This window comes from Lepisosteus platostomus, chromosome 7 (assembly GCF_059453375.1).
Source record: "Lepisosteus platostomus isolate fLepPlt1 chromosome 7, fLepPlt1.hap1, whole genome shotgun sequence".
Classification (NCBI taxonomy): Eukaryota; Metazoa; Chordata; class Actinopteri; order Semionotiformes; family Lepisosteidae; genus Lepisosteus; species Lepisosteus platostomus.
In genome coordinates this window covers 4,167,747-4,195,142 of record NC_142617.1, presented here as the reverse complement: position 1 = coordinate 4,195,142, position 27,396 = coordinate 4,167,747, and the positions used below count along the sequence as shown (strand labels likewise).

General features: G+C 48.7%; 2 protein-coding genes across 7 annotated transcripts; one reads left to right on the top strand and one right to left on the bottom strand.

Moving 5' to 3' along the window:
- Positions 1-1,444: 1,444 nt before the first annotated feature.
- qtrt2 (queuine tRNA-ribosyltransferase accessory subunit 2) lies at positions 1,445-13,053 on the bottom strand. Of its 6 annotated transcripts, none has more exons than XM_088638561.1 (9): positions 12,915-13,053; positions 11,496-11,724; positions 10,906-10,961; positions 10,379-10,455; positions 9,571-9,780; positions 8,855-9,054; positions 6,597-6,766; positions 2,831-2,954; positions 1,445-1,928 (listed from the first exon to the last, which is right to left on the bottom strand). In XM_088638561.1, the coding sequence occupies exons 2-9, from the start codon at positions 11,693-11,695 to the stop codon at positions 1,670-1,672; spliced, it is 1,296 nt and encodes a 431-aa protein (XP_088494687.1). In that variant the 5' UTR covers positions 11,696-11,724; positions 12,915-13,053; the 3' UTR covers positions 1,445-1,669. The 6 variants fall into 6 exon arrangements, with proteins under 6 accessions (XP_088494687.1, XP_088494693.1, XP_088494688.1 ...); XM_088638567.1 differs by having other exon boundaries at positions 6,615-6,766; XM_088638562.1 differs by having other exon boundaries at positions 11,496-11,721; positions 12,915-13,021.
- A 1,020-nt stretch (positions 13,054-14,073) lies between these two features.
- On the top strand, positions 14,074-27,096 carry ccdc191 (coiled-coil domain containing 191). Its single transcript, XM_088638554.1, has 17 exons — positions 14,074-14,348; positions 15,219-15,257; positions 15,540-15,681; positions 16,032-16,190; positions 16,519-16,691; positions 18,168-18,391; positions 19,195-19,399; positions 19,663-19,841; positions 20,122-20,365; positions 20,720-21,156; positions 21,711-21,826; positions 22,002-22,084; positions 22,578-22,679; positions 23,161-23,304; positions 23,735-23,887; positions 24,218-24,372; positions 26,182-27,096. The coding sequence occupies exons 1-17, from the start codon at positions 14,247-14,249 to the stop codon at positions 26,312-26,314; spliced, it is 2,790 nt and encodes a 929-aa protein (XP_088494680.1). The 5' UTR covers positions 14,074-14,246; the 3' UTR covers positions 26,315-27,096.
- Positions 27,097-27,396: the final 300 nt, after the last annotated feature.

Sequence of the window (27,396 nt, the reverse complement as noted above, 5' to 3'; positions counted from 1 at the left end):
AACGAGAAAGCACAGATCAAAGGTTTATGAAAAGGTCATGCAACCCGCCCGAGACTGTCCGGCTCAGATCGATTTTATCACCGGTTTCCTGTCTAGGTACCCTACTTCAAAACATCCTGTGACACGGCTCAACACAGAGTTACGCTTGACAAGTGAACGGAAGGTCTAAAAAGAGCCCACACTGAAACCACAAGCAAGAAACAGTATCATAGCTATCAAAGACGTTCAAACTTTCTCACAAGCTTTGAGAATTTGAGTTTAGCTGTTGGACAACTATTCTTTACATAAAGTTAAATAGAGTTACTTTCTGTACACAAAGAGTGGTGGGTCTCTGTAATTGGCTCCCTAGCCAGGTAGTCAAAGCCACTAGCGTTGAGCTCAAGAAATAAATTACAGATTTAATTACCTACTAAAGTACCACAGGTGACATGGACTGAGTGTCCCCCTTTCATTGACATCCTTTCCAATCTTCTTACGAGTCCTGCTACAGCATTTCTAACACCTGTTCCACACTGGGGGCAATTCTACAAATCACATTTGAAAGAGCATACAATAGCCAACTTCAAAAGAGAAAATAATGCTCCAAACCTTCATAAAAACAGTACATAGACAACTAATGACCTTTCTTCCACAAAACGCAGCCCCCAGATTTCTTTCCAGGCGGAAAAGGCTTTGCTGAGGCTGCTTTGCATTTTAAACTTGTATATTCCTGGAAGTCATGGCTCTCTGAATAACTAAAATGTACCGTAAAGCTGGCCTGCTCTTTTCTATTTCAATCAAAATCCTTTCTATATGTTAATAAACTCTGCTGTCACTGCAGAACGCCACACACATTAGTTTCTGACAAAAGGGTGTCAGACTAGTTTTCATTTTCCATGTGGCATTAACCCTGCAGAGCCACCCCACCTCCCTTCCCAGCAGAAACAAGCCCCAAAGACACCAGCTTCCCAGTTAGGCCCGGATGCCATTAATTCTCAACCAGCAATCGCAGGCAGGAACAGGAGCCGTGACTGATTCATCACTGCACAGGCATCTGCACTACCTTTCAGGAGCAGGAGACAGAGCAAAAAAAAAAGCAGCAGAATAATCTAATTTTTTTCTGCTTAACACTGAAAAATGCTGAAAACCAAGAGCATAAGGCTAACTTTATTAATACAAACTGTAATAAACTGCTTAAATAAATTTCCATAATGTCTGCCCCCCCCCCCTTAACCCCATCAATGAAGAAAGCTCAGAAGGTCAGCCAGGCTAATCCTTGAAACAGAAGCTCTGTGCAGGCAAGAAAACAAATCTTCCTTTGGCGTCGCTGTGGAGGATTACAGAGTTTCTAAAATCCTTAACAGGACAGAGGGGGAATCTGCTTCAAAGGCGAATCCAGTCCCAAACTGAATAAGGACTGAGCAAAAATTAAAAATAAAATAAAAAGCAATGTAATAGACTAACATCATTCTTAATAGTAATTTATTACATATTTACTAGGGCGACTTGCATAGCAACAGAAATTGCCAGAGCTGGATAGGAATGCGTCTCAAAAGACAACGGCCAAAATACAAACATTTTTTCAACATCCAGCCCTTTTGAGTTCGTTTGACGGAATGGCAGGCGTGACGTCAGCCTCCCATCACAAGCTGTAGCCCCCTGCAGCACGCAACTGCACAGAGAACCGCCGTCATGTCTCCTCCCTCCCCTGGGGGGCGCTGGAGCACGGCTGCAGCACTTGCCGTCGCAGGGAGTCCAGTCGCCCCACCTGCAGCGCCTCCCGCAGGGCCTGGAAGAAGCGGCTGTAGTGGTGGAGATTGTGCAGCATGAGGAGCACGCCGGCCAGCAGCTCGTTGGTGACCAGGAGGTGGTGGACGTAGGCGCGGGAGTGGGTCCTGCAGCAGTAGCAGGAGCAGCCTGGCCTCACGGGGTTCAGGTCCTCCCGGTACCTGAGCACACGGCAGCCATCGATTAGCGCTCCACATCCGCACGGCCCTCCCCAACCACGCGTGGTTCCCTAACAAAGACACTCCCCCTGGAGGAGGACGGGATTCGGTAGGCGAGGGGGGAGAGAGAGGGACTCTGTTGCCGTCAGAGAAGAAACCGCAGACTTTCAGGCCCACAGCAACACGGGGGAGGCAGGAAAACGGAAGCCGAGCGCGAGAGACAAGAGACAACCTCCATATCTCAGGAGCTCAGCTGGTCCACAATTTTCAAAACCTGCTCCAGACAACCCGGATTCTCTTTAAATGTTACAGACAATGGGTTTTGAAGTCTGCTTCCCCGCTGATGAGAATCAGCTCCCACGGTCGGTCCATATCACTCAGTAGGGTGGGCATGAGGCCTACAGCCCCCCAGCCAGGCCGGGACCCTCACCCTGCAGAGTTATGGATCTCAGGTCCTCTCTCTCTGTTGCCCATAGCTGGCTGACAGAGGCTTAATAAAAGGTGCTTGTATGCCAAACTTGGCTTTGTCCGATTTATTTTCCTGGAGAACCCGAATTCGCTACAATGCGGTGGAGCGGTGGCTCTGTGGCTCAGTATCTGCGCCTGTGGCTGGAAGGTTGCCGGTTCGAATCCCGCGGCCGGCAGAGGAATCCTACTCCGTTGGGCCCCTGAGCAAGGCCCTTAACCCCAACTGCTCCAGGGGCGCCGTATAAATGGCCAACCCTGCGCTCTGACCCCCAGCTTCTCTCCCTCTCTGTGTGTCTCAAGGAGAGCAAGCAGGAGTATGCAAAAAGACAAATTCCTAATGCAAGAAATTGTATATGGCCAATAAAGTGATCTTATCTCCTTATGCTACCCTCTGTCCCGTTTCAGGGGGATGCGCCCGCTCTCCCCCGAGGGCTCACCTGGTGTCTCTCAGGTTCATCTCGAAGGGCGACCTCGGTCCCCGCCCCTCAGCGTCGCCCGCCCCGTCGCCTTCCCGCGTGCCGGCCTCCTCCTCGGTCTTCAGCGCGCCATCTCTCTCCAGCACTGCGGGAAAGCGAAAGGTCCCAGCCGGGCCTCAGTACAGAATGACGGGCAGGTATCTCTGAGCCCCCCGTCCCGATTGCCAATTTTATGCAATGGTGACAGTCGCTTTGAAGTGGTTCTGCCCCCCCTGCCCAGCTCCCGGGAGGCACCAAGCGACTTTGTCCCAGTCATGATTTGACAAGCCTTTGATCCCTGCGAGCAGTACTATCCCTTAGTGAGCACATCACAGTGCCCCTCTCTATTAATGTGGAGCAGGAAGGGGCTGATCAAGAACTCCTTGTGGCTTCTGCCACCACTCTTGTCTAAACGGGAGTCTATTCTCAATCTGGCGCCTTTTTCTTTCGAGATATAAACCCCTGAGATTTATTGTTGGGTGAAGTCATCAGTTTTGCAAAGGGCAGCATACTGTGTGATCCAGAGGCCGCGACACAAAAACATCAGGGGAAAAACTGAAAGCACGGGAAACGATCTTCCTGAAGTTGAAAGGACTAGAACTGAAGGACCAATAAATGTTAAGAATTAAAGCATCTATAGTAGGTTTCTGGGAAATTGTCAAATTCCTGTCTATTCTATTCTAGGTTTTAACTTTCCTCTGTTCCTCAGGGCTTCTCTGTCCCTCGCCTTGAGGTTTTTTTCTGTGCATCCGAGACAAGCTGGTCTGGTTCATTCTGTCATGTTGACAGAGGCTGATCATGTTTTCCCTCTCTCTCGGAGTCACAATGAATCACTCCCTTTTTACCTCAGTTTCCCCATTAGCAGATGACGAGTCAGGTGTCTGAGGATTTTGTCCAAAGCAATTGACATCTGTTCCCCTTTCTTGTTGAACTGGGCATGTTACTGGATCTCCAGGGAAGCACCTTGATCAATGCTACAACAGCAGTGTCTCACCTGGGATAAAAAACCCTCTACAACCCACAGGAGTCCAGTGCTCTTGCCACTGCTGCCCAATAATTATGTTTAATTACATAGCTGAAGAACTACACTGCAGCCATCTTTCTAATTACTCAGCAAAATTCAGAATGCAGCTGGAGTTGCCACCCTACCGGTGCTCTCACAGCAGACGCCAATGAATCAAAATTTCATTAGGGCGTCTTTATTTATGATCCAGAAACGAACGCCGGAGTAATTGATGACTGACGTCAGGAAATAATACAGGGGGGCCTGCGTTGCTTCTTCCCTCAGAGCTGGATTGAACAGAAGCTGAAAACGCACTTGGACAGTCGACGGCGTAGAAAGAGCAGTCAGGAAGAACAGGTCGGACTGCGACGAACACTCCTGGGCCTCGAAAGGACACCTCTGCGGCCATCCGGCACGCACATCAGGCACGGCCAGTTAGCCCTGGAAATCCCACGCAGGCAAAAATATTACCAAATACCCCGAGCACGCCGGCGAGCGTTTTTCACGACGGCATCAACATGCCTCCCCCGAATGAAGGGAGAGCCCCGTCGAGCCGCAGTGCTCCCGCACAAATCTAAATGCAAAGCCTTCCATCCTCCGGTACACACCAGCTGCAGGTCAGAGGCTGAAATAAACTATAGGACCACGTAGTGTAAAAGAAAGGCGGCTCTGTGTTTCAGGGCCTGCCCTCCCTGCGTGCTTTCCAGCGGAAGGCTCACAGCCTGCTCCTGCGCTCCGGGTCCAGACTGCCGGCGCAGACGGCCGTGAAGAGCTCTGCACGCAAAGAGGGGGGCGTGTGGGTGGGGATCCCCGGTTAACAGCAGCGCTGACCAAGGTCATAAGGATAAGCGGCCGGCTGCCGGATGAGAGGATAGTGACAGAGGAGATCCACCCTGTGCCCAATCAGGGAAACTTATTTAGAATACAAAGGAATATTTACAAAGGCTACTCACCTGGCAGCTGGTCAGTAATATTTATAAAGGGCTATTTAACCTGGCAGCTGTGGATAGCGGGCATACATAACGTCATGTGTGTCATTCAGGTGTCATAACGTTATGACACCTGAAGAAGGCTGCACGGCCGAAACGTTGTGTTCTCTTTCTTCTTTTTTTCAGCATGGAATAAACCTATTACTTGTTCCCATACATAACGTTAATTCACTTGTTTTTCCCAGCTGGGTGAACATCCGTTATAAATATTCCCTTCTGGCACCCTGGAGAATATCGTCCTCATCTCCATTTACCAGGCAAGCGGGTCAAACAGAGATAAATGCCATAAATGCAGAGTCTATGCCTACCACAGCTGTGAGCGTTAAAAAGCACATGGAAGTTATTTAATATTAATTCTTGCCCGAAAAACGTCAAACCAGACAACTGGCTTCCAGGGCAACAGATGCCCAGGAGCAAAAACAAAAACCTACGACAGAAGCAGGTAGGCTGGGAATTGTTAGAGATGTGAAGCAAGAAAGCCAGGAAACAACTGGGGCCACTGTGACCACGCCCCTCTCCCTGAGGCTGTGCTCTAATTGGCTCAGAAGGGATTCCAGAGTCTCCGCCCACACAGCACATGACTTGTTTTCACAGAGAAGGACAGGGGCTCAACGGGGCTCTCCCTTCATTGAGCCCAGACCCAGGGGACAACCAGAGCTGTACTTTAAGGCAGTTTAAGTAACGGCAGGCATTAATTAGAGCGACGTGTTGCTTCATTCCTAAACGACGAGACTTGCCTCTCTCTTTCTAACTAAGAAGCCTGAAGACTTATTTCTTTGGCTGGTACTACAAAAAAACAAAATGAGCCACTGCTTGCCAGGTGCTTCTCCTCCAGGGGGCACATGTGTGGAGCACAGGGCTCAGGTGCAACAGGAGGAGATACAAACCCACGACTGACCAGAGAAGGATGGAGGAAGGCATGGGGGTCTAAACACTGGCCAGGGAAGGTCCGAGGTTGGGTCAGAGAAACGGAGAGATCACCAGATAAACACCTCATCCTTTATTCTGCAGCTATCATACTACAGTGGCACCAACATGTTGTAAAATGTGCATGCAGGGAGGCAGTTTGCTGGTGGGGGTAGTGAAAGACAGCTGAACTTCCTCTACAGCAGCTGCAGCGAATACAGCTGTAGGATTTCACATTCCTGTGTCCCGAGAGTTCTACAATGACAGCGGTCAATGACGTCAGAACGCCATTTCACGAGCTTGTGACTCTCTAGCAGTCGTGGTTTCAACAGGATTGGCAGGAAGAATGTTTCGGCAATTCGGCCACCAGCATCCTGTACATGACAGGAAGTGACAGGCGCCGCTGTCAGTGGATTGCTACAGTGAGGGCAGTCACCGACAGCGATATTAACCTGGGAGCTGGAACGAGAAGGTCGTTCTAATCCAGCCTGACAGCTGGAACAGCAGGACAGGTGCCGGACACCTGGGACTGACTCCTTCACTCAGCAATAATCAGACATCCTCAACACCGGGAGGAGACTCTGTCTTGGCAGTAGAAAAGCAAAATAATCAAACTGCTTCAGGGAACAGACAAGTGATAAAAAATTAAGCATCGAAGGACCGAGGGCTTTTCAAATCAATAATGATTTAGACATCAGAAGGCCTGCAATAAATTTAAACTCGAGCAGAGCCTACTGCACAGGGAAGTCTGAATGCCTTGACAGCATTAGCATGTTATACATTAAAAGTCCTTCTTACTGCGTATAATATTTTCACTCAGTAAAAAAAAAAGTTCAACATGGACGCAGACCTGTCTGGCGTGCAGTACCTTCTCTCTCCGGGTCGGACTGGAAGTCGTAGCTGAAGCTGAGGGCACAGCCGCGCTCGGTCACCTCGTACGGGAAGAAGCCCTCGAAGAGGTCAACGCCAGCCCGGACACAGTCCAGCACCTCGTCTGGGCGGCCCACCCCCTGCAGCAGCCTGTAACACACACAACCCAGAGACATGGGCACACCCACACGGCACATCAGTATAACCTACAAGGTACACACATATAACCACACCCACACAATCTACCTCTATTGCCACACCCACACGACACACCCATATAGCCACACCCACACTACACACCCTAAAGACATGCCCACTTGGACACATAGAGGTCAAACATGGCCAGGCAGCCTGCTAGACAAAACCAAGCCTGATTAAACCCTTTTCCTGAGCAAGGGAGACTTCTGCTACACAGTGCTCTTTCAGGACAGCTGCCTTTACCAGTCTGAACTAAAGCCATTCTTTTTGTTAATGAGGCTATTAAATGACATTGTGAGCTCAGTGAACATGATACGCCAGGGGAAAGCAGGAACACAATGTACCTCAGTGGAATTATAGCTCCGAAAACACGGTAGAAGGCACTACAATCCTTGTGCCTTTCCAGCAAATTAAAGCAGATCTTCAAGAACACTGTGTGTCAGTATTTGCAACCTTGCAAAATAACAGCTGCACTCAAAGCCCAACTTGAAAGGCCTCCGACATAAAAGGGTAGAGACTAAAATATCTGTAACTCTACAGCATGACGGTTACCTTTGTGTCAAGGCTGAGCAAATAATATCACAGACCACCGCACAGAGAAACATCCGGTAGATCGTTTTTCATGCGCTGAAATATTGTATAGCAAAAATGTGGTATGAAAAAAACCGATTACACTCAACACTGTACTGCTGTTCTAAACAAAATGGAGAACTGTGGAGGCATTCTACATGGGAAGGTGAAAATGATGCAACCAGCAACAAAGGAAATACTACGGGTGCACGCGAGGATGACGAGTGTTAAATGCTCCTACCCGGTGCAAAGTTGACCTCTGTGAAGAACAATTAAAGTCTTCAGGAATGCAAACGCAATTTATCCCCTGATGCTGCCCTCAGCACTTCAGTGTACATGGCTATTAATTCAACCCATCTATAAAATGATGCATGGGAATAGTTTCTGTACCCTTATCTTGCACAACCTTACAAAATGAATGGTCCTACCAGGAGCAGATTTCACCCCTTTCTCTTGTATGTAATGAATCAATTCCATTTTAGCCATCTAAAGAAAGACCACTTCATTATTTTCACTGGCTGCTCTCTGCACATTCCCAAAGCAAAACTGCTACTTTTCAGATTGCAAAATACAGGTTCATGAGGATGAACTCTTCCACCATTTTCAGCAGAAGACTGCCCAATAATTGATTCTGCATGACAGAAAAACACCAAGAACCTACTACCCCTTCCAGTAAATGGGTACTGACAGGCCCTCTCTGCAGGCTTCCTGAAGTGTGACCCCAGAACCTGCACATGAGTTTGACTGCTGCACCCGGGTCACACCCAGCAGAGGTCAGTTCCTCTCTGCCACACCCCAGAGACCCATGGGCCAATGAATAATGTCTGATAATAGAGCTCTGTGTGTTCTCTCTGACCTTAAAACAAAATCAATTATCCCCCAGTCCAGGCTCCATTAAAACCCTCAGCACTCCGATTCTGATAATGAGTCGACAATGGTAACCTTTATCCTCTTCACTTAACCACCTTCACCCCAGCGAGGGGAAGCAGTTAATAGGCACTAATGGGAGTCAGCTCTCCAATATTTCCCTGCTCGGCAGGACAGGTGACAACCCCGGAGACCACTCTACAGATTAACCCTCCTGGAGGCTTTAAAAGCAGCTTAGTGACTTGCCAGGTTTCCTGGGATGCCAGCTGTGATAATACCATAAACACAGCACACAGTTTTTAACATGCATTGCAAAATAAAAGAAAAGCATCTTTCTTTGGCCAGTATTTATCTCGTACAGACCTCCAAAAGAACCACATTTAACAGAAGAAGATAATGAGCAGGAAGGTTGAGAAAGTCAGTTTCTTTCAGCGACCGACATGCAATAAGAACATCTTGATTGAAGCCGAGGGGTCCCTCATTACAAGACAATGGAATAAAAAGAGGATCTGACCTAAGTGCATCGTTATTAACACAATAAATTATCCGCCACCCAGTACTCGTCTGACGAGTGTTGTGTAGACGCAGGCAGTAGTAATGTACCTCGGCTTGTCATCCGGGAGCTCGGCAGTCACCGCAAGGAGCAGCGCGTGACGGACCCCTGCACTCATGGCGCACGGCTGGAACCCGTCCAGAACGAAGCCGGCCACGGGCCTCTTGGCTGTCTCCCTGGCTGAGCGGACCCTCTCCTCAAGGATGTCTCCGCCTTCCACAACTCCCAGAATCTCAGCTTTGCTCAACTCCTGTAAAACAGGCAAAACCCAGGCGCAGAGAATGGTTACTTACCAGCCTAGGGCAGGATGTAAACCTGCAGCCCCCTGCATCACACACACACACAATGCTTTGGGGAAGGAAAAAAAGTCAGTAATCAGTACTGTTTGTGTTAATATGTGCTCATGGATACACAGTATCAGTACAGTCACTGTGGCTACAACACCACTACTTTCAGCTCATCTCCCACACTCATATCTCAGAAGACTGGTATGCACTTGAATGAAAAAAAAACCCATTAAATAGCACAGTCAGTAGTACTGGGATACTTACTGAATAAATCTAATGAAGAAGAAACTAAGAAGCTCTGTAACATTTTTGCAATTCTGATAAGGATGTGAATGGAATTAAACTGTCTTTAAACCAGCTTGTCTAGATCTATTTACACAGCTCAGGGAAGGTCAAACAGTGCTTCCTGCACGCCAGATAAGCACAGCCCTGGGGTGACTGCAAGCGTGGATGGGCTGAGCTCATGGTGCCCCCTGTACCTCGCTCCTGTGGTGCAGCTGAAGGCATTCGTCCAGAAAGGCCAGGCTGCGGTCCACGGCCTTCCTCGCCCTCTTTCTGGAGGTGCCCGGCTGCCGCGTGTCCCCGTCCGCCATGCTGTGGTACCAGTCCGGCTTCACAGCAGCCTGCAGCGCCATGAACCGCGAGGGCGTCAGCTCAATCCGGCCCCCACTACCCCACACGGACACCGTCTACAGGGGCACAGGCACGGAAACCCGCATGTCAGGTGGGCACGCCCACGGCAATCAGCCCGACAGGAGGGCACGCCCACTTGCCAAAACAAGGACTTCGGTATATACTGTACATTGTTTCCCCGCTCAGAATGAATTCACACCACTGGGCCCTGCCTGTTCAAACCTGTCCTGAGCGTGAGCTTGCTCACACAGGTGAATTCTGACACGCGTGTGTAAAGAACTCAGGCTCCAAGCCCGAGCCCCATTCAGCAGGCAGCAGTCTGCACTCACTATGCACGGCAATAAAAGAAAAAAATGAAGAACAATACCTGAAATAACATGATTTTTTATTAGCATCACTTGCTGACGGGTTCTCATTACTGCAGAGGCATTTTATAGAACTGTCTGGACAAGACTGTCTATTAAGTAACTTTTATTCAAGGAACAAAACTCTTCTCTAAGTGGCAATAAGGCCCCTAGTTTAATAAGAAGGAATCTTAAAAAATGATCATTACATGAGTCATCCTGCAAAGCTCTGTAGCCTACAACACACTTTTAATCTGTTTCCAGGAGTGACCATCGTGACAAGGATCAAGTCAGTGTGAAAATGACTTACCTTGTTGGTTACATAACCTGCAGGGCAGGGAGCAGCAGGGTCATGCAGAGAGCAATACAGCACTGTGTCGTGCAAGCCTGAGTTGCAGAAAGACATCAAGACAATTGGGTCAGAAACAGAGATGCTTTGCTTTGTAACAAAATAATGCTGTGTGCGCAAATGTCGATCACAGAAGATGATTGAACCTTGCAAGTCCTACCTTCTTCAGACTCACAAAGCATAATCTGGAACCTGGAGGCATTCTTCAGGACAGAAAACCAACCTTTTCTATTCTTTCTTATTGCAAGATTAGGGACCGTTTTTTGTTTTTATGGAAAGGAGTATTGCCAAGATAAATTTTGCTGGTGCAAACACTGTGATAGTATGGCAAGATGCATTTCCATACTTTAGAAATTTGCTAAGTTAGTCATCTTTTTAGTACATGATTTGTCGTTCTTTATAGGTTTTGTGTGTTGCTGATTATGTTAGTATATTTCATAACTTGTAATTGCAATGTTTTTTTATGTTGAGGTGAAGATTCCTTTTACCTGCGAACTTCCTGGCTCCTTCTTTTAACTCTTCCAACACTTCCTGGTGTTCTGCCCTTCATAAAGGAAACAAACAAAGTGACATCGCAACTCCAGCAGTGCTAAAAATGAAGACTCAATAACATCTCTGCTATTCAACATTCTACATGAACGCGAGACAGAACTGGGAACTGTGTCACATGGCAGGGAATGAGAGAGATAATATGCCATCTGGTATTACATTAGCCATGACAAAACATCATGGGCAATTAAAGTACCTTCCTCCTTCCCATGAAATGCTGACCAGTAGTGATGTAATATGCAGTACAACACAGATTTGTACAGAATTCCCCTTTACAGAAACTGGAATCTTCCATTTCTTATGGGAATGCTCGCTGTGTGAAGGCCTGCTGGCTTATCTCTGGGTGCTGTTCACAAATTCAGGATCTGATGCCCGTGAAACATATAAAATATTTTTCCCAGCCCCTCCTCCCCAGTGTTTTCCCCCAGTGGGTTTCCAGACACTAGAAAGTCAACAGCAGTTTTGCGCAGGCTGCCCGCGAGAGGGCCTGTCGTGGATGTACAGCGGACACAGAGGGGGGTGCTCTCACAGGCTGGCGAGAGTCAGCTGGGTGGCGGCGGGGAGGGAGTCCAGCGTGCGGAGGGTGTCGTGGGTCAGGTGGGGGACCGATCCGCAGCGCGTGGGCAGCAGGCAGCCGGGCACCTCCACACTCCTGTCTCCGTTCCTGCCCAGCTGGGACAGGACCCCCAGGCGACAGCCCTGCACCACTCGGGAGACGTCCAGTTTCATCACGCAGGCCGACTACACGAGGGCACCTGCTGCAGAGACAGCCACGTTCAGACACGGGAGACACTGCCGTAACTTCACACAGCTGTGCTCCAACAAGCGATCCCGCACCATCACAGCGCCGACTAATAGACTTAGAAAGAGCATCTACAGCACATCGCATCCTTAGCTGTTAACTGTGCCATTGCTCCAACACACATCTGCACTCTGGCTTTCTACTATGTGTTTATTGTTCCGTTTGTACTTATTGCCCTGTTTGTCTATACATACTGTCACTATTAATTATTTCCTGTTTTGAAGCATTGTGTTGTCTGCTGTACTTTGTACAGTGGGACAACGGCGCAAACAAGAATCACACTGTACGTGTGGCAGCTAAACTCCTCTACACCGCACAGCAGGAATCACAGGGACCGCTTCCTGGCCACCCAAAAACAGCTGATGAAAGCGGGGTGCAGACAGAGTGTAGAAGGCTGTTTTACACATGAAGGTTTCTCAGTGATGAAGGTAAGAGAATGCTGGGAAAATCTAACGTTTGTGGTTTTGTTAGCGAGCCCATTGTGGCTATCTGAAATAAACATCAGTGCTTAAATGCAACGCCTTCTACTCTGTAGAGCATGGTCTGTTATTTTCCCGTTTAAATCACATTTTACATGTTCACCTTCCTGTTAAACCTCAATATCCAATATCCATAACTACAACTATTAGTTTTAGTAAACAGTCAAGTGTAGCAGTTCACTTCATACACAAACATTACAGAAGACAAAGGAAAGCACAGTATCTCATAGTGCGCTGCAAGAAAAAAATAAAATCGTACTCTTTCCTTTTTGCTGCAACCTGCTGGTCCAAAAAGTCACCAATTATACTTTTTTGCAGGGAGTCGAAATTATCATAAAATAGCACTGCTTGGTACTTTTCTCTACTTAAGGGAGGATATTATCATTCAGACTAATACTGTCAAAAGTCTGCTAAAAATGTGTTCAATAAAATGCCACAAAAGCCTGTAAATTCGAAGTAATACACTGGTCCAAGAAGTATACACACAACAGCGTGACTGTCCACTGTTTCAATTACAGATCAATAAAAGTAAGTAATCGTGGATAAAAACAGAGCAAAACATGCAGCACACAAGAGAGTTTCTTCTTTCAGAGTATTAAAGTCACAAATCAACCCAAACTCCCCGGTATTCATTTAAAAGCCACACGTTTTATTCACATTTGCTTACCTACACTTCAACCATAAACCTCACCGTCGCAGTTTTATGACCACACCGCTGGCATACGTCATCACCACGGGCGCTAGACTCGCCATGTGGGTCCCTGCTCCTAGCAGTAACAGATAGCATCTGCTGCAGGTACCCATCAGAGATACATATGTAAAAGAAAATATGATACTATATAAGTATTATAAATCGATACGGTTTCTGTTTAGATATAGAAATACTGGTTATCTTGTTTGGAAAGGACTTATAGTCACGAATAATGTGACAGTTTTTGATAAAACACACAAAACCGTAATCTCCAGGAAAGAAGTGCTACACCCTTTGAAGAGGACCGAAAAAACAATTCAACAATGAAGTGTACATCGAAGTTTAAAATTAGAAAGTGTAAAGAGACACTACAGATCTCTTCAAACACAATTGCACAGAAAGGTAACAAGTACCAGCATTTTAAATGTTTTAATTTAAATGCAGGATATATAAAGGAATGAGCATATATTTTAACACTTTAAACGTGTTTAAAATTGCCGATGTAATATATCAGGAAATTATTCCTGTAATCCCATTATCGCTCACTCGCATAATTTCACATCAAGCCGATACAAATACGTGCTTGTGAGTTTAATTATTACAGTACACATGATATTTCGTTGTACAGTACATTCAGTCTAATGAAGGCATTGACCTTTTCAGTGTGAATCATGTCAACGTAGCGGATCCCAGCGTAGCAGAAATAACAACGAAAGACGCAGCAGATGGTACAAGTGGAAACTTTGCTGAAAATACAATTAAAACTGAGAACAGGAAGCACTTTTTATGTAAACAGCTATCTGGCTATGTTGTTGAAGCCTGTACCCCGGCTTCTTTCAAGAATCACCTTGGATCCCAAACACAGTTGACTGAGAGTTGGTTTGCGAAGGTACACAGGGGTTCCTGCTTTAATTTCTTGGCTAATATATACCTAAATCATTCTGCAAACTAAGAGAACAGACAACGGCAGCTGTCTTGACGTTCAATTCCACTGTGGGCAGCTGTACGTTACTATAGTTACCAACTGACGCTTCTGGAGGGGCCCAGCAGGATCATGGGACTTGTAGTTTATGTGAAGGTTTACTCACGCTTGATCTAAAGGAACCAGGTTGACTAATTAACTACAGTACCCGTTAGCCTCCTGACCCGAGAAAGTAAGAAAAACAGGGTATCTCATCCATAGGCACAACATGATGTGATATGGTCGACAGTTTATTTCGTCGTTGTTCCTGAAATATGAAAATGTTTCCGAACTCTGCTAGCAAGTTCTAAGGGTACATAATTGGCGCACAAAAGTAGTACAGTATTATGTGCTTGGAAAACCGAAGAATACTAATGAATAACGTGGGGCACAACCCGGAGCTCTTTCGATGGAAGAGACTCACGAAGTCCAAGACGCCAGTACAAAAGGTAACTCCCAGAGTGTCTTCTCTCTAACTGCACCGTCCTATTACAGCGCATAACCTTATGATTGTTTTGTCACGTATACGCAATAGTGAGACGCGAAACTTTCTGACGCAAAAATATTTTCAATTACCATACGAACACGGTACCATCGGAGGATGATGATTACGGCCTGGATTATAAATAATAATAATCTCCCATCTAAAGTAAAAAAACACAGTTTCCCGAGACTCGTTTTTACCTGGAAAAATATTTAAAATACGTTTATAAGAAAGACTTTGTTGTACCAGTCACCTGTATGTATACACACCAAAGTGTTATCTCCAAACTTTTCGTAAACTCTATAATAATTTATATGAGGTTGGTAACCTTTGATAAAATAGAAGTTTCCCCTCTTGTTGACTTTATTCACCCCGTGTTTGGGAAAGGCTTAGACTCAAAGAATCCTAACAAAAACCAGCACAATTTCTCGAGATTAAGTAATACTTCATACAGAGGCCGGGAGATAAAAATCACTTTTATAACCCTCAAGTGCGTTGCCTGACTCTTATGGGGAAACCTTGGGTTTCATTGACACCCAAGGTATTTTTTCATTTCTGCAAAAGCATAAAAAGTAATTTGGAATCACAGACAAAAAGATGGTAATCTAAAAAAAAATTATCATCGTCATCTCATAAAACGCCATGGGATAGATTTGTTTCCGGAGAAAAAAATAGCCTGAGTGAAAAGTAAAAAAAAAAATTATACTTTTACATTTAGAAACAGTCTATGCAATATATTTTTTGTCAGATATCGTCATCATCACTACAAAACAAAGCATGTCTGGTTGCACCATGTGTCAATAATATATTATTTTCTTTTCACAAAAATGTTTAGGTGCAGTTAAAGAATGATGACATTGATCACTGGATGAAGGTGAGGATTGATGGAAGGGCAACTGTTATGTTTGAATCTGAATTGATTGTGTAAACCTTTCTTTAAAAAAAATTGTATTGCATTCAACCTGAATGATGCAGCCAGCATTTTTTTTCCGGTGCTACACTGTGTGATATTTACAGCGATGTGTAAGTATTGTATGTTTGATTTCTAATAATGAAACCTCTTCTTGCTACCATCAAGCTGTTGTGACAGAATAAGGAAATGGTAGTCAGTTTTTCCAGTGAGCCCAGATGGTTACACACCTGTGTTTTTCTGCAGAGGGTTGAAGCTGCCTCAGAATTTGCTGTGTCGGAAGTATTTTCGCTGCATAAGCCTGTTGGGAATTCGAAGATTAGAGGTCATGCAATGGCATTGGAGAGCACAGAGCAACTGCAAGATCATGATGATGCATTCAGTGAAGGTGGGGGGCTTATCCTTCTTGAGGGGCATGTGACTGTACAGTTAAGGACATAAATACAATCAGCAGTACATATAACATCAGCAGTACTGTACTGAGGGAGGCATTTTCTCTAAATCATGCTATAAGAAGTGTAAAGACAAACTTTTATAACAAGTAAAATACTTCCATCCATTTTCTAACTGCTTCTTAATCAGGGTCGCTTGGGAACAGGAGCCTATCCTGGCATGCACACGTAAAATTTATGCAAAGCTTTTAAATTTGCTTTTAATTTGATATTTTTAATTTGATAAGTGCAGTATGTCTGCGTACTGATCCGAGCAGACCTCGGTGACGTGTGATTTCTCTCCCAGCCCAGACCTTGCTGAGCGAGTGGGTGAACAGCAAGCTCAGGCTGGAACTGGAGACAGAAGATGAAGATGGGCTGGGGCACGTGTGTGAGACAGACCGTTCAGAACCAGCTCCACGTGTCCAGGACGGCCCAGATTTCCTACGCTATGACAACTTCGATGGTACAGCAAGAGAGAGATGCACGTTGCGAACTGTGTTCAAATACCTTCACAGCTCATTAAAGGAAGTACTCCTTTTGGTCACTGTGATTTTGACTGTGAGACATTAGGAGCTCACAGCAGGTTCTAGAAAATATAGTGCTGCTTATTTTGAAGCCGAAATAATGATGACAGTTGTTGGCATCCAGGCTGAGATAGAATTTAAGATGATTATATATGTATGCTTATAAGACATGCTCTATTTATCAAACTATGCAACAGACCTTCCTCTAAAAGAGCGCACACTTGAATCAGAAACTGTGTCTCACCAGCCTGTGTCTCTCTCCTTCAGACCTCTATTCCCATTTGGAGCAGGAGGCAGAGAGTTCCGCTGTGCACAGCTTTCTGCAAGATCTCATGGAGAAGGAAGTAGTGGAGTCTGGGGTAATGGATGACCTCAGAATGGACACGGAAAGGAAGCGCCGGAGCGATCCAAGAGTCACCATGGAGGTTAGACACCAGCAGGTTAGTGATGGATTAACATACATATGGAAGTTATTGCTTTAAAAAGGAAGAATGCACAGGCGACCCATGTGACTTATATATTGTTTTGAGGGTCTTATTATATTATTGTCCTCTGATCACCAACAGAGTTCTGCACCAGATGTGCACAAGGCTTGTAGTCAGAGTCCCCGCTCACAGAAAAAAATGTATGGAATCACATGTGCACAGACTCGGAGACACACTCAGTGACACTAACAGACACACTGACAGACACACACACCAGTCACACTCAGAGACATTGTCGGACACACTAAGAGACACTGACAGGCGCACAGACACACTGACAAACACACTCACGGACACTCACGGACACTCACGGACACTCACGGACACTCACACAGGCACACACACAGACACACACACAGACGCACTGACAGGCACACACACAGACACACTGACAGGCACACACACAGGCACACTGACAGGCACACACACAGGCACACTGACAGGCACACTGACAGGCACACTGACAGGCACACACACAGGCACACACACAGGCACACACACAGGCACACACACAGGCACACCCTCAGACACCCTCAGACACCCTCAGACACACTGACAGGCACACCCTCAGACACCCTCAGACACCCTCAGACACACACTGACAGGCATACACACAGGCACACTGACAGGCACGCAGACACACGCAGACACACGCAGACAGGCACACACAGGCACACACGCAGACACACAGGCACACTGACAGACACACACTGACAGGCACACCCTCAGACACACCCTCAGGCACACCCTCAGGCACACACACAGACACACACTGACAGACACAAACAGGCACACACTGACAGGCACACACTGACAGACACACACTGACAGGCACACCCTCAGACACACCCTCAGACACACCCTCAGGCACACCCTCAGGCACACCCTCAGGCACACACACAGGCACACACTGACAGACGCAGACAGGCACACACTGACAGACACACACTGACAGGCACACACGCAGACACACAGGCACACTGACAGACACACACTGACAGGCACACCCTCAGACACACCCTCAGGCACACCCTCAGGCACACCCTCAGGCACACACACAGACACACACTGACAGACGCAGACAGGCACACACTGACAGACACACACTGACAGGCACACACGCAGACACACAGGCACACTGACAGACACACACTGACAGGCACACCCTCAGACACACCCTCAGGCACACCCTCAGGCACACCCTCAGGCACACACACAGACACACACTGACAGACGCAGACAGGCACACACTGACAGACACACACTGACAGACACACACTGACAGACACACACTGACAGGCACACACGCAGACACACAGGCACACTGACAGACACACACTGACAGGCACACACTGACAGGCACACCCTCAGACACACAGGCACACTGCCCCCGGGCCGCGCTCCCCGCTCCACTGTGCTGTGTGTGGGCAGGTGAAGGAGAGCCGTGCGCGGCGAGAGGCGGAGCAGGAGCGGCGGCGCCGGGACAGCGCCCTCCAGAGGGAGGCCCGGGCCGCAGCGCAGCGCCGCCTGCAGGGGGAGGAGCGCAGGAAGAGGCTGGAGGCACAGCGGCAGGAGGAGCTCATCCAGAGGGAGGTGGTCCGGCTGCGCAAGGACATGGCCGAGCAGAGGAGCGTCGCAGGACTGGCCAGGCAGATGTGGGTGACGGCTGTGCAAGATCCCATTCGACTCCGTCCCTCGGCCATCTGTTAGTCAGGCCTGCTGTGTCTCTAATCTGTGAAGCTGTGAGCGCTGATGGACGTGGGAGCAGCTCAGAGTCAATAAGGAGACTGAAAACTTACAGAAGAGGCGTAATTCCGCAAACTGCCACACTGGCCAGCTTAAGAAGAGCAAAATCTAATCGGAAGCAATAGATCATGATTTTAGTACATGGTGTCTTTAGGTGTTGTGTAGCAATGCTAGCTGCAGCATACTGTATGGCATTAAATATAAATTTGGATAATAATGTATTTAGAAGACACCGATGTGGTGCTTTTTAAGGCTGTATTGCATCAAGTCAAAATTTAGTCTGTTTAGAGTTGCACACAGAGAGCTTTTCTTACTTAATTTGGATGGCACTCTTATCCAAAGCAACTTACATTTGCAATCACTTATACAGCTGGTATGTTACTGGAGCAATTTGGGTGAAGCAACTTGCTCAAGGCTACAACAAGGAATGTCTCACCCACGATTTGGATCCACAACTTGAATCCAGGTCCAAGTCAGGCACTGTAACTACTGCTCCATACTGCCATCCATTTCTGCTGTAAACTTGCAATAATTAATTTAATTATTGTGTGATAATTTGTAAGGGATCTTCTTGTAGGTTTTGTATTTGTTGTTTCCCCCAAAATTTTTTTTCATCATTCCTCCATCATCATACTGTAGTACACACTTCTGTTATATGTGTACGTATAGTACAGCTCTTGACTGTGTGCTTTGTTGATCTGGTGTGCCGCAGGGAAAGAGAGAGGCAGGAGAGAAAGCGATCCGCAGGAGGCACAGCGCATGCTGAGCCCATCGCCGGCATGGGGGTCCCCAAATCCAGTCCCCAGCCCCTGGTCCGACAGCCTGCACAGATGCAGCTGCAGCATGAACAGCTAGAGGCTGAGAGACTGCGCAGACTGAGGGAGACTGAGGCCAGGACACATATTCTAAACTTGAGGGTGAGGGTCTAAAGAACAGTCATGTTTTTAGTTTCTTTATCTTATACAATTCGGGATCCCCCCACCCCCCCGTCCGTGACTTAGTACTGAAAGCAATGTGGTTGATTTCCATTCAAGAAAGGAGCCTGTCAGGCTGTCATTTACTACGTGGACCACATGGCCCTCGGGTCGGCCGCTGCTGGGCTCAGTCCCACCGAGCCGTGCTGACGTAGCAGTCCGGGGTGCTGCAGTAACGCTGTGTTTTTCTGTGTGTGTGGGGACAGCGCCTCCAGAAACACTTCTCTGCCTGGTACTCCGTGGTGCTGGAGCGCCGGCTGCAGACGGGCAAGGCAGCGGCGCTGTGTGACTGGAGGAGCCAGCTGAGGGCCTGGCGGGCCTGGCGGGCCCTGGTGTGGGCCCGGCGGGCGGAGAGGACGGAGGAGGAGCTGCGCGGCCACAACAGGCAAGCGGCGCCGGTCCAGCAGCAGGACACTCGCACCCGGGACAGGGATCCGCTCCGTTAGAGAAAGGAAATGAGAGCGTTGACGGTCAAAGCCGATATCCTAGCTTCTGTCCAGGGGAAGCTGCGTGCTTGGCAACAAGCAGCCAAACAAGCTAGAATGTCCACATGGTGTCTTTTTGTCTGGAGCCTTTCTCGCGCTGTAGTGTGTGATGAGTTTCTAGATTTCAGGCGGTGCGTGATGCCCTCGCCCTGTCGAACCGCCCGCTTGCTTCGCCCGCAGGAAGTGCCAGCGGGCCCTGGAGAGCGACCGGCGGCGGCTGCTGCGGCACTTCCTGGGCGAGTGGCGGCGCTGGTGCCGCGCGCGGCGGGAGAGGCGCCGGCTCCAGGCCCAGCAGGAGGAGACCCGGCGGAAGATGGCCGCCCTGATCAGCGCCGCCTCCTCGGGGGAGCTGTGGGCTGGCCGGCCCGCCGGCCAGGGGGCCACGGCCTCGTCCGAGCAGCACCAGCCCGCGGCACAGACAGAGGCGAGTGACTGACCCCCCCCGCCTGAATCCGCTAACGAGCGGCACTGACCCCACCGAATTTCCTCTGGACTGGCCAGTCTGTCTGCTACCCCTCAGCCCTTAATCCCCGTACCTGAACTACAGAAATCCTTCAGCGCAGGCAATCGAAGGTTGCAGATTGTCTTCAGGAATGATTGGATTCCTTAGATTTGCTGGCTGTCGGACTTTGGCTGCTGGGAATACTCCTGAATTGCTCAAATATTGTGAGCACTAATATACCTCCAGACAGTCCTGCGTACTTAGATGTCCTGATCTTTGGCTCCTTTAAGAGCTGGTAGTCTGGCCTTTACTGTGTCCTGCTGTTCTTCCTTTTAGAGTACCCAGCCTTCCGCAAAGCGTGAAGAGACAGATTTGGCCTCTCCTCCTCCCGCGCCTGCAGTAAGGGATGGTGGTGGGCGCCCGGCGTCGAGGCCTAAGCACGCCTGGCAGGTCACCAAGAAACATGCCGCGCTGACCGCGGAGGACCTCAGCAGAAACGCGCAGCAGCCCCCACCCGCGGCCCCGGTGCAGCCCGGCCCCGGCCCGGGGGGGGCAGCGGGCGGCGGCGGCTTTGAGCACCGGCACGCCTTCCAGCAGCGGATGCTCGAGCAGCAGCGCCAGCAGCTGAGGGAGCAGCAGGAGATGATCCTGGAGCTGCAGGAGAACCAGCGGCTGCTGATGCTGAGGCAGGAGGCGGAGAGGGCCCAGGCCAGCCTCCCTGCCCCGCCTGCCCAGAAACCCAGTTCAGGCGGCACGGCGCTGGGGGAGTCCAGGTACCACACTGCCCATGTGAGCTCCAACAGTAACCATTACATCACTCTCAGGACTCCTATATGATGTTCTCTCATTAAACCTCCCTTAGAAGACGCATTAAATCCATTTAAAATTGGGTAATTAGCATAATAAATGTGCAGTGAGTCCAGTCACCTCTAATAGTGTAGGACACGTGGACACATGGAGTGCTCTTAGCGATCTGAAATAGATGCACTTATCACACTAGTCGCAAGGAATTACATGGATGGAGAGTTTAATGCAGAGGATGCTGTATCAGCTCTGGCTATATCTGGTTAAAGCAAGTAAATCTCTGTAAGAGTTTGTCTTTGAACCGACCAGCAGTTCCAGTTCCACATGCAGTATACTTTTGTAATCAGTCCCAGAAAGATAACTGTAGCTCACATACTCCACAGTTTCTTCTCTGCACAGTAGAGTGGTACGATACATTGATGCATCTGCACTCATGGTAGAGTATTGTACAATTATGGCAATGGCTTGAATACTGTACCAGGTTATAGAGCAGGCCTAATGTTATAGTCATGTTGATGTTAAGGTCGGGAGCTGCAGTACAGAGCCAGGGAGAAAATCACCGTAAGGAAGAGAACAACACCCTGTCTGTTTCCAGAGCACCCCTGAGGCTCTCCTGCTCTCCTCACCCTGCAGTCACAGGTCAGTCATTATCAGTTTGGGAACAAGCAGCTCGGCTTTTCATGCTTCCTGTATTCTTGGTGTAGCCAAAGTAATCAGTCTGATTATGTTTGTTTGCTAGCTGTTCCATGATTTGTGACATAGGACGGATCGTAAAACAGAAACAGCTTGAAACAGAAGTTCAATTTCCCCATAGCCATGGAAGAGCGTGCTAAGCAGCGTGCTGTGCGGAGGAAAGAGATTGAAGAGATGAAAAGGAAGAGGGAGGAAGAGAGAATAGTGAGTGTCTTTCACTATACAGTATATCTCAGCTGTGGTGCTAGTGCTCACGCCCTTGATACTCTGCACATGTCAGCTGTCCTTTCTCTAGCTCTGTGTGTGCCAGGGGCTGCCTGTATCTCTTAGCTAACCTCCCTCTTGTTCTGTGTGCCCGGGGCGGTCTATACCTCTCAGCTAACCTCTCTCTTGTTCTGTGTGTGCCAGGGGCTGCCTGTATCTCTTAGCTAACCTCCCTCTTGTTCTGTGTGCCCGGGGCGGCCTGTACCTCTCAGCTAACCTCTCTCTTGTTCTGTGTGCCCGGGGCGGCCTGTACCTCTCAGCTAACCTATCTCTTGTTCTGTGTGTCTGGGGCTGCCTGTACCTCTCAGCTAACCTCTCTCTTGTTCTGTGTGCCCGGGGCTGCCTGTACCTCTCAGCTAACCTCTCTCTTGTTCTGTGTGCCCGGGGCTGCCTGTACCTCTCAGCAAACCTCTCTCTTGTTCTGTGCCCCCAGGCCCAACTACAAGCAGCTGAGGAGGAGAGACAGAGGCAGGAAGAGGCTGAGAGGCAGGCTGCGGCGGAGAGGAAGCGTGAGGAGAGGAGACTGCAGAGACAGGTGGGAAGGAGGGTGGCGCTGGCTTATTGCCATCAGCTGCAGGTTGCACACTTGAGCTCGCACCACTGGAAGATGTGTTCGTACTGGCAGAATCCAGGTCCTTTTGGAAATGTAAAATTCCTTTGCACATCGTCATATTGAATTGTTCTAGCAAGGTTTGCATAGTTTGTGTATCTATACAAAGGATAAGCACCATGTTTCTGTTCCATTTCTTTTCGTTTCTGGCTTGTAGCAGGAGAACAGTGCAGCTGTGCGAACAGCACACACACGATCATTACAAGTATAACTTGAATGGAAACAGGGGAGTTGGGGGGTATTACAGTATATGAAAACTTTTAAGTCACTTTTACTCTAATATGCACACACGTACGACCCATGTGTTTCCCGTTCAGAGACATAAAGACTCAGTCGTCTGCCGAGTTAACGCTATTTGCCGTTGAATGGTGGCGGTCAGTGCTGTGCCTGTGTCGCCTGTGTCCAGAGGGAGCAGGAGAGGCTGACCAGGCTGGAGAGGGAGCAGCAGCTGCAGGCCAGGGCCTCCGACCACTACCTGCGCACCTTGCTGACGCGCCGGGGCCTGGCGCCGTGGAAACGGCTGCTGGAGCAAGCCAGGAGAAACGCACAGGTGACGCGGAGAGGGCCAGGTGTCGGGTCCGGTGTAACCAGCCTTGCAGGCACCCGGCGGTTCTCTGTAACAGGTGTAGCTGGTGTCCTCTCTGCTCTTCATGCATTCCGGCACTGAAAGGCATCCGAAGGAGAAGCGCCGACTGAAGTGAACTCCCTCCTCTGTCAAGGAAGTTCGTTTTGAGCTGGAGATCGACACAGGATATTACTTTCCCCTAATGGAGGAAGAGAAATACAGTACAGTAAAGATGCTATTGAAATCTAGATTCTTTTTCTCTCCTGGTAGAAAACAGGATGAGCTTCAGATAGTGGACAGAGAATGTACAGTATATGTGATTTTCTGCGATGGCGACAGTGATTTGTTGTGACGCCTTTTCCGTGCTTCACTGCAGTACACCTCGTTGCCTAAGCCTCTGTTCCGCTCCCACCAGCTGGCCGAGACGCATCACGGCCATTCCCTCCTCCGGCGGTGCTTCAGCTCCTGGCTGCAGACGGCAGGCGAGTCCCTGGCTGAGAAGGAGGCCCGTGCTGAACAGCTCTACCGTCGCATCCTGCTCAGGCGGTGTCTGCAGCGCTGGCTGAAGGTGAAGACTAATACACGGACGCGCAATTCTAGTTTTTTTAACTTGTCCTTCCTCCGACACATCTGCTTCCTTGTTCCTCCGTGTGTCTTGTGGCCTGGAATTTCAAACAAGATTCCTCTGGGGGGGAAAACATGAGGAACAGAAAATGTACTCCATTCGCGATGTATTTAAAAAAAAAAAAAACAACCAGTTAGGCATGCGATTTGTTTCCATGGCTGCTGTTGTTCTACAAATACTAGCAACGATAACACCATTATTACTCAGGGCATTTCAGAAATGCGTAACGCCCCTGTGTGGCTCATTTCCCGTGTGCGCCCTGTCGTTCGGCAGTGTAAGGATTACTGCTCCGTGCTGGAGGAGAAAGCCGGGCGGCTCTGCAGAGCCAGGCTGCAGCGGAAGACGCTCCTGGCCCTGCTGGACTACTGCACCCGGGAGAGGATGGCCCGCTGGGACAGGGAGCAGCTGGCGGAGCGGCACAGTCGCAGGTCTGTCGCGCTGTCTGGCGGTGAAGCGCGCAGGTGCGCGGCCCGTGATGCTGGCAGCAGGCTGGGGGAGGAGGAGGAGGCCGGTCGCGCGCTGGCCGCATGGCTGCTCTGCAGCGGCTTAATGCTCTTGACGTCACATTTAAGAACGGACCACATTTTTTATTTATTTATAGATATGTCTGTCCACCTACCACCTACCGTACACATATAGGTATGTGTTCATGCACTGCTTCTTATGTTTCCAGCTGCTTCCAACAGTTTTTTGTTCTGGGTTTTAAATATAAAGAAAAACACATTTCTAAGCCAGGAGACAGACAGCCACAATGTCAGTGGTAAAAACATTAAAACAGGAGACATGCACTAACATACCATCGAGCTTGACGGTATGTTAAGTGCTACTTCTCCATAATTAACAAAAACTGTAACTAACAGTTCTGCAGCTTCATATTTCAAGTGGAATGTAGTCTGTACACAATATAAATTACATTTCATTAAAGTTATACATCTTTATATTTCAGCTACTAAAACTACTAGGAAAGTGTCAGTACTACTGAAGAGAGGTTTATATGAAACCAAATGCAGGGATTTCTCGACCAAAGAGCACACTATGGTGAAAATGAGAAGAAAATGCAAGTGTAAGGCACTGAGAATGCACCCAGTGTCTTAGAGAAAATCGTAAGACTCTACAACAAAAATGACAGAGGACATAACTACCTGATTTGAAGACCAGCATTTTTTTCCCCAAAAAATTTAGCATTGCCAATTATATCTGTTACAGCCACCCAATTTGGAATCACCACATTAAGCAGTTTGTCACATCTCGGTTTGCAGCTGCAAACCACACGACCGCTCACAGGAGAGAATGAGGAAGTGTGGGCAGAATCTTCTCACCTCCTCTCCTGCAAAGCCACTTGTCTTTTATCGCTGCACAGCTCCGTACTGGGGCTTCAGCATTGAGTGGAGGAGAGGTGCTGCTCTCAATGGCAACACCACTGGGAGACCACCGTGGGGCGCTCTGTCACTGGGAGCCAAGGGATCCCTGGACGACTAATCCCGCAGTTGGCTGGAGAGTCCTGGTCACAACTCCTCGTGACGCGACCAGGGTCCAGCCCATGCCTGCAGAGTTCAACCTCCATTTGAGCCCAGCGGAGCACTTCCTGGTGGAAGATGGGCTCTCAGTGGTTTAAATAAATACTGTCCTCAGATTGTTGTGAAAAGACAGGCCCAGCGGGCAGGCTTTCACCAGTGTGTCCTGCGTCCTCTTGCTGGTTCAATAGTGTGAACGCCACAGCATCAGTGCATTGCCTAAGATCTGCTGGCGATGTGTGGCTCCAGTGCTCCTATGCTGAGTATCTGCCCTGTGTTGGGAGAACAAGTACTGGATCCCAGAACTGACTCTCCGTCAGCTAATTAGGTGCAGCCAGCATTCCTGCTGAAACATGCTCAACAAGAGACAGACTGTCGGTCCAGGTGAAGAAAACTTATTACAAAACAAATGTGTTGTGTACAATCATGTCAACTTTTCTTCCATGTTTAGACTTCAGGGCTGTACTGCACATCAAGTCTCCCACCACAAAAAAAGAATTATACTCCAAGAATGATCCTAGATTTCTTATCACCAATACCGCTTTGTGGTAAATTCAGATATGTTAGAAACGGATATGAGCCAAAATCTGAAGCTTTCGCGTCAGCTGCTCTTCGGTCCAGACGGCCTTGGTTTTACTCCGTGGTGGACGCGAGCGCCGCGAGACGAGAGCGGGTTGGCGGGTTGGCGGCTGGAGCCGACGTGGTCTGTTGCTCCCTCCGCAGGCGGGCGGTGGTCAGCTGTTTCCGGGCGTGGCGCGGGTTCCCCCACCTTCTGCGGGAGGAGAGGGAGAGGGAGGCACGCAGGGAGCGTCTGCGGCGCAGAGTGGCCGAGGTCCTCCCCGACTTCGGCTCCTGATCCCACGCTGGAGGGCGGCTCAACGGGATCCAGACCCCCCCGCCCTTCGGGGACCTGGGGCGAGTCCTGCATTCGGGTGCCGTGACGGGCTGCAGCAGCCACCGAGGAGACCACGGTCTTCCTGGGACAAGAGCCGCTGGCCCAGTCCCGTGCCGCGTCACCCAGCCCTGTCCCGCCACCAGGCCGTGGCAGAGCGAAGGGCTTTCAGCAAAATGAGGGTCCGAAACTGGACAGAGAGAGAGAAGAAGGCAGGCACCCGCCTGCTGGTCCAGCTGGCCTGGAAAATTCAGTGGAGCACAGCAGTGGATACCCCCAGAATCAAGCTGTGCTTGTGCAGTAAGTGGTCACAACAGACATTTACCATTTTTAACCAAAGCCTCGCCCACAAGTCTCATTGCCGCCCGAAGTGTGCAAAGACAAGCTCGTGTCAAAATCGTCACTGGTCATTAAAGACGAGACAATGATTCTCTGGAAAGGGCATGATCTGGAAAATCGTCTTTTCATGAAGTGAAATGAAATGAAAGTGAAATCTCTCACTTTTTCTTATTATACATTGTTTTTTCTTATTTGATATATTCTTATCGACTTTACAGTTTGTTCCAATTCCAATCGCTCCTTCTTTTGCATGACATCACACAGCTTTACGATTATGTCAGACAGCTATTCTGTGCGTAAAAAAGGCTTTTCCGCCCATTAGCGAAATACTGTTTTTTTTCCCCAGTAGGCCCCATATAACAGTTTGTGTCCTGCAGTTTAAAAATTAAAAGATTTCAGAGCTGTAATACTGTATTCTTTCCTAATATCTCACCGTTGGTAGGTAGCAATGAGAGTCCTAGTCAAAAGTGCAAGTCACACACCTTAGAGACATCTTGGCTGTTGGGGTTAGGTGTTGCTAGGAGACCAACACAATGATGTCAGGATTTTGCTGGATCACCTTGCCAGGGTCCCAGGTGTTGAGGCCTATGTGGTGCTATGGCCATATGGACATATCCAGCACAGTGCTTCCAGAAGCACGCTATATTTCATCTCGGCAGCTTAATGGCCTCTGATGTACTTATCTCACACAGAATATCCAACAGAAC

What these genes read in the sequence shown, in the direction of transcription:
- qtrt2 (XM_088638561.1), bottom strand. Translation starts at nt 11,695, where the DNA reads ATGAAACTGGACGTCTCCCGAGTGGTGCAGGGCTGTCGCCTGGGGGTC. An exon ending in CAGGTTATGTAACCAACAAG is followed by an intron (nt 9,781 to 10,378) that starts GTAAGTCATTTT and finishes GTGCCCCTGTAG; the next exon opens with ACGGTGTCCGTGTGGGGTAG. An exon ending in CTCCCGGATGACAAGCCGAG is followed by an intron (nt 6,767 to 8,854) that starts GTACATTACTAC and finishes TGTGTGTTACAG; the next exon opens with GCTGCTGCAGGGGGTGGGCC.
- ccdc191 (XM_088638554.1), top strand. Translation starts at nt 14,247, where the DNA reads ATGTGCTTGGAAAACCGAAGAATACTAATGAATAACGTGGGGCACAAC. An exon ending in AGAGGGAGGAAGAGAGAATA is followed by an intron (nt 22,085 to 22,577) that starts GTGAGTGTCTTT and finishes CTGTGCCCCCAG; the next exon opens with GCCCAACTACAAGCAGCTGA. An exon ending in AAGCCAGGAGAAACGCACAG is followed by an intron (nt 23,305 to 23,734) that starts GTGACGCGGAGA and finishes CGCTCCCACCAG; the next exon opens with CTGGCCGAGACGCATCACGG.